Source organism: Borostomias antarcticus (genome assembly GCF_949987555.1).
Source record: "Borostomias antarcticus genome assembly, chromosome: 25".
In the NCBI taxonomy this organism is placed as follows: Eukaryota; Metazoa; Chordata; class Actinopteri; order Stomiiformes; family Stomiidae; genus Borostomias; species Borostomias antarcticus.
Genome location: NC_140258.1, coordinates 3,983,332 through 3,993,961, shown reverse-complemented (window position 1 = coordinate 3,993,961; position 10,630 = coordinate 3,983,332). Strand labels below are relative to the sequence as shown.

At 45.4% G+C, this 10,630-nt stretch overlaps 1 protein-coding gene across 1 annotated transcript in view; it reads left to right on the top strand.

Annotated features, from left to right (window-relative positions):
- LOC311325912 (cone cGMP-specific 3',5'-cyclic phosphodiesterase subunit alpha'-like) overlaps positions 1 to 741 on the top strand; it is a gene marked incomplete at both ends in the record, with an annotated part of 9,715 nt that extends 8,974 nt beyond the window's left edge. Inside the window, 2 exons of the mRNA XM_084458729.1 lie at positions 68 to 191; positions 704 to 741. Of these exons, the coding sequence (XP_084314855.1) occupies positions 68 to 191; positions 704 to 741 (162 nt within the window). The remainder of the gene's footprint in view (positions 1 to 67; positions 192 to 703) is intronic.
- Positions 742 to 10,630: the final 9,889 nt, after the last annotated feature.

Here is a 10,630-nt window from a genome sequence, read left to right as displayed (position 1 = left end):
TGTGTGTGTGTGTGTGTGTGTGTGTGTGTGTATGTGTATGTGTGTGTGTTCCTCCTTGTGTGTCCAGGAGTTTGCCCGGTTCCACACAGAGACCAGCGCGATGTTTGCAGGGTTGAACAACAACAGAAAAGAGTGGAGGGCTCTGGCCGACATCCATGAGGCCAAGACGAAGGCCACGGAAGACAAACCAAGTGAGTCTCACTGCGGTTCCTCATACATTATAACCATAATGAAAGGTAGTTTCTGTTTTCCATAGATTTGGTAGAAAGCGATATCTACACCAGGAAGTGGACTAGGAATTTGACTCTCAAAATTAGACCACTTATTTTTCATTTTCCATTCTCTAACTCATTCAGATTTTGGAGTGATTCTTCGTCTGAATTTATAAACCTGAGAATGTCTCTGTTGTTTTGTTTGCATGAGCAAATCTCTGCTTGTCCTCACACATCACATCTCTCTCTCTCTCCCTCCCCCTCTTTCTTTCTCTCTCTATCTCTCTCTCCCTCTCTCTGTCTTTCACTCTCTCTCCCTCTCTCTTTCTCTCTCTCTATCTCTCTACCTCTCTCTCTCTTTCTCTCTCTCTCTCTCTCTCTCTCCTCTCCCTCTTTCTCTCTCTCCCTCTCTTTCTCTCTCTCCCTCTCTTCCTCTCTCTTCCTCTCTTTCTCTCTTTCTTCTCTCTCTCCCTCTTTTGTTCGTATTCCAGATGATGACGGGAAGTCAAAGACGTGCACTATCTTTTAAAGGCACTAGCGAAGAACCTGTGTAAGAGAGACAAGTGTGTGTGTGTGTGTGTGTGTGTGTATCTGTGTGTGTGTGTGTGTGTGTGTGTGTATTGCGTGACAACTACTTTGAAAGGGACAACTATGAATCCTTTGGGTAGGTTTTCTTCATGCTCTGTTTGATTGAAGAACACAGGCCTATGTGAGGGACTGCACTGCTAAGTTCAGATGCAGTATGTGAACAGTGAAGATGGAAAACATGCATTAAAACTCATTATCGTTATTTTAAAGTGGTGCAGCCGCTTCTATACATGTTCATAGTGGGATACATGTTCATAGCGCTTCTATACATGTTCATAGTGGGCTACATGTTCATAGCGCTTCTATACATGTTCATAGTGGGCTACATGTTCATAGCGCTTCTATACATGTTCATAGTGGGCTACATGTTCATAGCGCTTCTATACATGACATGTGGGCTACATGTTCATAGCGCTTCTATACATGTTCATAGTGGGCTACATGTTCATAGCGCTTCTATACATGACATGTGGGCTATATGTTCATAGCGCCACACAAACGTGATCTGTCTTTTTTTTCTTTCTTTTTTTTTTTACTTATCTATTGGGCAACCTGGCATCTTTTGGATAGTTTTATCCAGTTCTTTTTCAAGTGATGCTGTCTTATTTACCAGAATATCCTGTACTAAAGAGAGTAAACTGATTTGCAGGGGCGAAATGAAAAAGCAGTCTAACACCACATTAAAACAACTTAAAGGTACCCAACGAAACGTGAATCAAAACAATCCGTTCTTTGTTTATTTTTGAAATTCCTCGATTATATGTTTCCATGTAGTCTAATAAACATGTTGAATCACTTGAATGTCTTTCCTACCTTTTAATATCTTCGCAAAATGATATTTAGCTAATGTTTTGAAAACAACAAAAATGTGTGAAACGTCACTATTATGTGCTCCGCGTATTGACGCAATGACGTAGTACGCGTTTTTCGGGGACCACCTTCTCAAATTTGCTCTAGAGCGCATACTAGTGGTCAAAAACTACATTGGGTACCTTTAACTAGTTTTATTAACTTAGTTTCATTTTCCTGATCTGAATGAATCAGGGTTAAATCATCATTCTCTGATGATGTCCAGTAGCCCATGATGTCCAGTAGCCCATGATGTCCAGTAGCCCATGTACGTTTAGCACATTTCTGCATGACCTTGCACAGAAATACTATGCTACATAGGCATATAATGGGTTAATTTCTATCATAAGTGAGATACCATTGATTCAATAAGGTATCATATAACATACCTGTATGCAGATACGCATCTTCCAGTCTGTTCACAGACTACGGTATCTAGAAAAATAATTGCTCTGTAACTGTTTTGCAAAAGTGAAGTATGTTCATGGGCAGTGGCCGAGATGTAAGAAGATTTGACTGAATTGGATTTGGTCATAAGCTAGTCATAAGCCCCAAAGCTTTCCGTTTTAAGTCCCTTGCTTACATAAAGCAACAGTGCCCTGTCCCTAAGGGCCAGACCTCCCAGGGCCAGCTGGGACATCCATCAGGGCAGAGTGGGGGAAGTGGTGTGTATGAAGACTTTAATTAAGTACTGTATGCCACACACATAACATGTATTGTCTTGTTTGTTTCATTGTGAAACAAAATATTAGAAAAATGGAATTGTATTTCCTTAACCTTAAAAACATGTAAAGATGGGAGGGTGTTGTAGTGGTCAGAGCGTCATGTTCTGGGGCAGTTGGCCATCGGGGACCGGGTTTGGCACCCTGGTCTGGAAAGATCTGACTATGGCCCTCAGGGGACTGGCCCTGGGCCATGAGGGGGGCTAGTAGAGTGTACTGTTCTATTGTATAGTTGTTGATGTTATCCTCAGAAGTGACTGTCATGGCGTTGATCTATAACTACAGGCTTCTGATTCTAAGCCCATGTCATGGTTAAGTTCATCGTGATCACACATGCGTGTCTTTGAATAGAGATGAGCGTGTGTGTAATCCATAGCATCATGATGTATAAAGAATAAAGTCTATTTTCAAAGCATTTATAGATTGGGTCATTTGCAGTACATCATACTGGTCCTCAGAGTGCTGCTTGAAACTAACATATAGTTAGTTTTGGTCCTGTAAAGAGGACTGCATGGATGTCTGGTTCCTCACGACGCAGAACATCTATACTCAGGGTCTCCGGTTCCTCACGATGCAGTACATCTATACTCAGGGTCTCCGGTTCCTCACGATGCAGTACATCTATACTCAGGTTCTCTGGTTCCTCACGATGCAGTACATCTATACTCAGGGTCTCTGGTTCCTCACGATGCAGTACATCTATACTCAGGTTCTCCGGTTCCTCACGATGCAGTACATCTATACTCAGGGTTCCGGTCTGGGGACAGCAGCTCTGTGAGGATTATTCCACTGGGCTGCAGGATTATCTCTCAGAAAACTAAGATCCCTTCCCCTGACCCCCTGACCCCCTGACCCCCTGACCTCTCTCTCTCTGTCTCTCTCTTAGTCTCTCTCTATCTCTCCCTCTCTCCCCCTCTCTCTTTCTCCCTCTCTCTCAATTCAATTTGCTTTATTGGCATGACAAATTGTTCATCTGTGTTGCCAACGCTTTTGATACATTAAAATGTCTAAAGGGGAAAAACAAAAACAAACAAACAGAAATAACAATAAGTGATAGTAATAATTAACAGTAAAGATTTGCACAATAAATGAACATTACAGTATTTCTCAATTGCATAAACACAAAAATCAAAAGTTAAGCACAATGTGCATAATCTCTGAGTTGTGTACCAAATCACTAAACCAATTCTTCTGAACTTCTAACACACATGTATGTTCATGTTTTTAACTAGCGTATTGCCATATAGCCAAATCACCAAGTCACATGTGTAAATTGTATTACTGTTGCATCTCTGTGTTTTCTGTTGTATTTTCCGTCTGTAACTCTGTGTTTGGATTGCACTGCTGCCCGTCTTGGCCAGGTCTCTCTTGAAAAAGACATTTTTATTCTCAATGGGACCTTTCCTGGTTAAATAAAGGCTAAATAAAAATAAATAAACACATATCTGCTAACACACAGCTCTCAATTCCGCTTTCTCAAAACTCTACACACGTCTCTGACTGCAAACACACACGTCTGCTTTACAAACAGATTTCAATTCCAAATCACCTTTTCTCATAACACTACAGTACACACATGGCTCTGACTGCAAACACACACATCTTCTTTACTCTCAGCTGTCAATTCCAAACCACCCTTCTTCCCAACCACCTCAAAACACTACACACATGTGTATATTTTGCACACTCTTTTCCAATAGAATTTCACTATCTTCACTTGGAACACACAACAAAGCTAATTGCTAAACACTCAAGTCTGTTGAGTAATCTGCAACCAGAGGTTGAGCAGTATGAAAGGGCAACAGGTGAGCTCCTGGTTTGGAGAACAGTATGAAAGGGCCACAGGTGAGCTCCTGGTTTGGAGAACAGTATGAAAGGGCCACAGGTGAGCTCCTGGTTTGGAGAACAGTATGAAAGGGCCACAGGTGAGCTCCTGGTTTGGAGAACAATGGATGAATTTGAAGAGAGAGGTGTACAGAGAGGCAGAGGAGTACGGGTAAGAGGAGGAGGAGGAGGAGGAGGAGGACAAAGGGGGGGGAGAGGAGGTCAAGGAGGGGGAAGATGAGGAAGAGGAGGCAGACAAGATGGCGGGAGAGGAGGCCAAGGAGGGGGACGAAGAGGAGGACAAGGAGTTGGAAGAGGAGCACGAGGAGCGGGAGGAGGAGGATAAGATGGCGGGAGAGGAGGCCAAGGAGGGGGAGGAAGACAAAGGAGAACCACCATCTCTGATAAAATTCGGGCGACAATCATCGACCATGTGCTCAACCATGGGTTGACCATGAGAGAGGCCTCCATAATCCGGACCTTCAGAAATGCAAATAGTTAAGAAATGCTATTCACTATACTTTACTGTATGTAGTACTGCGTATTGTATCAATACAGCACCCAATGATTACTGTAGAATATCGTTTTATAAGTGGACCATAGTACTGTAAACAAAGCATGTTTCACAGTATGGAACATATGATGACATTCCTGCTTTGTCAATACAATACGTAATTATGTAATTAGAGTTATGTAATACATAACTCTGTATGTTTTTAGCAGGATTGAGAGATGACCCCAGGCTGGTGGGCGAGCGCGTCTGCTGACCGCTCAGCAGGAGACTGTCATTGTAAATATGCTTTTAGAGGACAATGCCGTCACCCTAAAACAAATCAAGACAAAGGTCATTGCAGACCAACAGATTTTTCAAAACATCAATACTATCATCTTGGCCACATTGGAGCGCGTCCTGCGCCATGATTCCCTGAGGATGAAACAGGTGTACGAGGTTCCATTCTAAAGGAATTCGGACAGGGTAAAACAACAGCGCCATGATTATGTGCAAGTAAGTAAATATGATGAAGTTATCTACAATATTTACATTGTTTCACAATATCATACTGTATTGGCCGCTAGGTCCATGTCTGATATTGTCATGCTGTGTGTTTCAGAGAGTTCTGGAGCTAGACAATGTGTATGTGTGTGTATCATTTGAACACAAAGTTCACTTTTGAGAAGAGGTTAAATGTGTTTTGAAGGTTGTGTTTGTCATTTGAATTCAAAGTTCACTTTTGAGAAGAGGTTAAATGTGTTTTGAAGGTTGTGTTTGTCATTTGAACTCAAAGTTCACTTTTGAGAAGAGGTTAAATGTGTTTTGAGGGTTGTGTTTGTCATTTGAAGGCAGAGGGTTATTTTGCAAGAGAAGTGTTGGATTTAGAATTTTGTGAATTGATTTAGAGTTTTGAGAAAACAAGGTCTTCATTCAAAAAACGTGTTTAGGCAATTGAGAAACTGTAACAGAAACAGATGTATGTGTGTGCACGTGCATACAGTATGTGTGTAGATATGTGTGTGTATGTGTAAATAATGATAACATTAACATTAGTGACATTTATATAAATATACTGTATTGTTTTACACCCTGAATACAATACCAAGGCCCACGAGGAGGCGTAGGTCCCAACACCGCCATTCAAGTCCTACACTGCTGATCCATACATGACCTTTCATCACGTGACCAGCGAGCTTACGTGGGCGGGGCTGGAGCTCGTCTCCACCCTCCATTCATGCTGCTGGCCAGGTGAGGAGGAACACCAGAGCAACACCTGCAGGACGACGCAATAAGGAGACGCAACAGCGCTCGGTCATATCTGATCCCGGGGACGGCCTCTACGTGCTGCGCTGTCTCCCCATCCCACGCCTCTCTCCTCTCTCCTCTACGTGCTGGACTGTCTCCCCATCCCACGCCTCTCTCCTCTCTCCTCTCTCCTCTACGTGCTGGACTGTCTCCCCATCCCACGCCTCTCTCCTCTCTCCTCTACGTGCTGCGCTGTCTTCCCATCCCACGCCTCTCTCCTCTCTCCTCTACGTGCTGCGCTGTCTCCCCATCCCACGCCTCTCTCCTCTCTCCTCTACGTGCTGCGCTGTCTTCCCATCCCACGCCTCTCTCCTCTCTCCTCTACGTGCTGCGCTGTCTCCCCATCCCACGCCTCTCTCCTCTCTCCTCTCTCCTCTACGTGCTGCACTGTCTCCCCATCCCACGCCTCTCTCCTCTCTCCTCTACGTGCTGCGCTGTCTCCCCATCCCACGCCTCTCTCCTCTCTCCTCTCTCCTCTACGTGCTGCGCTGTCTCCCCATCCCACGCCTCTCTCCTCTCTCCTCTCTCCTCTCTCCTCTCCGTGCTGCGCTGTCTCCCCATCCCACGCCTCTCTCCTCTCTCCTCTCTCCTCTACGTGCTGCACTGTCTCCCCATCCCACGCCTCTCTCCTCTCTCCTCTCTCCTACGTGCTGCGCTGTCTTCCCATCCCACGCCTCCTCTCTCCTCTACGTGCTGCGCTGTCTCCCCATCCCACGCCTCTCTCCTCTACGCCTCTCTCCTCTCTCCTCTCTCCTCTCCGTGCTGCGCTGTCTCCCCATCCCACGCCTCTCTCCTCTACGCCTCTCTCCTCTACGTGCTGTGCTGTCTCCCCATCCCACGCCTCTCTCCTCTCTCCTCTCTCCTCTCTCCTCTCTCCTCTCTCCTCTCTCCTCTCTCCTCTACGTGCTGCTGTCTTCCCATCCCACGCCTCTCTCCTCTCTCCTCTACGTGCTGCACTGTCTCCCCATCCCACGCCTCTCTCCTCTCTCCTCTCTCCTCTCTCCTCTACGCCTCTCTCCTCTCTCCTCTACGCCTCTCTCCTCTCTCCTCTCTCCTCTCTCCTCTACGCCTCTCTCCTCTCTCCTCTCTCCTCTACGTGCTGCGCTGTCTCCCCATCCCACGCCTCTCTCCTCTCTCCTCTCTCCTCTACGTGCTGCGCTGTCTCCCCATCCCACGCCTCTCTCCTCTCTCCTCTCTCCTACGTGCTGCACTGTCTCCCCATCCCACGCCTCTCTCCTCTCTCCTCTCTCCTACGTGCTGCGGTCTCTCCCCATCCCACGCCTCTCTCCTCTCCGCTCTCCAAGTACCAGAAACACTATCGCTACAGTATCCTGGGAGATCTATCTGGAGACAGGAGAGTAACAGCATACATAACTGTCTATGATGAATCAGGTGCAAGGGCACAACAGTTATTCAAACTCAAATACTTGGTACTGTACTTAATAACCAAAAACCCTCATCACTGGATATTACTGTATACCTCAATTTGTCATGAGTAGAGGAGAGGCTGAGATGAGGGTGCAGCATGGGTGTTTACTGAAAACTGTGGTACAGTGTGTGTGTGTGTGTGTGTGTGTGTGTGTGTGTGTGTGTGTTTCTGCTAAGCTATGAGGAGCCAGGCTGCAGATGAATGTTGACAGGTGGCGTGTTGACTGCATAGTTGACCCAGTACGTGGAGGGAGGGAGGGTCCCGGGCCCAGAGCCCCTCAGCCAGGTCACAGGGGGCTTAGCCAGCTCTGTTGTTCCACACAAGACACACTGAGACCCAACTGTGGTCTGCCAAACCAGACCGGGTCCACTCATCTGCAGCACTGTCCTCTGGATTGAGTCTCTGTGTTGAGTCTCTATATTGAGTCTCTGGATTGAGTCTCTGTGTTGAGTCTCTATATTGAGTCTCTATATTGAGTCTCTGTGTTGAGTCTCTATATTGAGTCTCTGTGTTGAGTCTCTGTGTTGAGTCTCTATATTGAGTCTCTGTGTTGAGTCTCTATATTGAGTCTCTGGATTGAGTCTCTGTGTTGAGTCTCTATATTGAGTCTCTATATTGAGTCTCTGTGTTGAGTCTCTATATTGAGTCTCTGTGTTGAGTCTCTGTGTTGAGTCTCTGTGTTGAGTCTCTGTATTGAGTCTCTATATTGAGTCTATATTGAGTCTCTGTGTTGAGTCTCTATATTGAGTCTCTATATTGAGTCTCTGTGTTGAGTCTCTATATTGAGTCTCTGTGTTGAGTCTCTATATTGAGTCTCTATATTGAGTCTCTGTATTGAGTCTCTGTGTTGAGTCTCTATATCGAGTCTCTGTGTTGAGTCTCTATATTGAGTCTGTGTTGAGTCTCTGTATTGAGTCTCTGTGTTGAGTCTCTATATTGAGTCTATATTGAGTCTCTGTATTGAGTCTCTGTGTTGAGTCTTGGCTATATTTCAAAATATACTTTGGAATATGAACCATTAATTCAATAATTCTCTGTTCATTTTCTGTTGACAGTCATTTGCCAATAAAACCAGGACATGTAGTCTATATTAGTACTGTTTCATGTCTTCAAATCCCCCCATGTACACGTACCGTAGATGGACAGGCTGCTATACAGTCGGCTATCTAGCCATGTGACAGTGCAGGTTTGATGTTTTCTTTTTTCTCACCAGTAAAGTTCAAATGATACTAACTGTCATTAACGTTAGCTATAGGCTACTGGAGTATCCACTAACGACATGTTTCAGAACTGACCACATGACAAAACAATCAACTAAATATCCTCAACTAAGGCATATTTGAAGAGGATTCAGTGTGGACTTCATCTGGACTTCCATGCAACCAGTATGTAACCAGCACAGTATGTAACCAGTTTGACCCCTCGGCCCCAGCCACCGGGGCCATTCACTTGGCTCTGTACCGCCCCCCGGTGGTGGGAGGTGAAGGTGCGGGGTCCTCAGAGTATTCTGTATACTGTATCTATACTTTGCGACTGTGAGGGACTTTTTTCAGACAACGCGATGGAACAAATCTAGAATATATCATAGATGGGTAGGAAAACTGATTCCTAGGCTACTCAGAAAAGACCACTGAATCACATGACCCAGTAATCAAATAGAATTATTTAATATTTCCTGGTGTAGGCTAACAGTGTTAGGATAAATAAGTGTGCCAGACTTTACCCGTGAGGCAGCAGACTATGAAGTAATATTCAAGCACTATTTATCTTCTTTTATCTCCTGTGATGATGTCTACAGTAAAACCTCATCACACCATCTTACATGAGAAATACTATCGTACTGTAGCCTATCTATTCCACTCCACGTTAAAAACATTCATGCTGAATCATATTAGCGAGGGAGATTAATGCTTTAAATCTCACTGGAACCAGCGCGGTGGGATGGCCAGACCACTGTCCTCCCTTCTGAGAGCTTTTAAAGGTCAGCGTGCTCATCCTTTCCCAGAACCATCTGGGGCGGGCCTGCCAAGGAGGGTAAGTAAACATATTAATCTTACAGCTCCAGAGCCTCCAGAAATTAGATGGTCGGGACCTTTAGTGCTCCCAAAGGATCCTGGGTAGGGCTGCAGACAGCAGTGCCTGGCGCTGCAGGAAGGACCTTCTCATAAAACTGCTTCCCAGATAAGCTCGCTGTTGTTCCCATGGAAATGCTGGGTAATGTGAGTTATTTGGTTTTTAATCAAAGTGCTTTGAAACAAGACCTGGCACTATAGGAACAAGCATCCTGGGACTGAACATGGGAAGATAGGCTCACAATTACAAATCCTCTGTCCTTTGTCTGATATTGAACCAGACGGATAATTCAAAGGCCTACGTGAAGGGAGAACTGCCAATATGTCAGTGGGCTATCCCACTCCCCTCCCCCAAAAAGGAGAATTTGGCACGTCACGTTCATTGTGTGCACTGTTCTCCCCCTCCCCACACAAAGACCATGGTGCACTATGAAGTCTAGCCTATAATCCCTTTGAACACAGTCAGCGGATGTTCTTATTAGACGTCTAGCCTATATCTAGTGTAGACTACATAGGCCTACTGCATAGCCATACTATAAGAACAGTAATTAAGAACGCAGTGGGAAAATAATGCCTGGATTTCCCTCCCACGGTCCGCATACTGGACATGCGTCTGCGCAATGGCCAACCTGGCTCACACGGGGATTCCATGGATGTTTTACTGATTCATGGAAAGTGAATCCATCCAATCCATAGTTTATTGAGGCGCGATCGGTCCGTATAACAGACGCCGGACATTATCGCGCTCGTCGAATAAAGGCGTGGTTTTGGACCGTCTCCCGCTGGGGTATCCACCTGCCTCCAGTCTGCATTTTAATAACACTGCCAGCTGGTATTTTTATGTATTTTAATTGGAACGTATGTTTCGATAACATAAGCTGTCTAGACTATCCTTCCTGTTGGGGAATTGTCGTCGGCTGGAGGCTATAGCACTACAAACGCGTCGGACGGTGCGGATGAATTAGGGACCAATTCGAGGCAGCGACACTTGCCGTAATAAACAAGACCAGTAAAAAAACAAGGCTCTCTTGGCCTGGAGGAAGAGCGGGTTTAACATCACAGACCCTGGTTCAGAGACCCTGGTTCATGCTCAGGATTACTCGACGCGCAGGTCGTGCCCACAGCGGTTGGAAAGG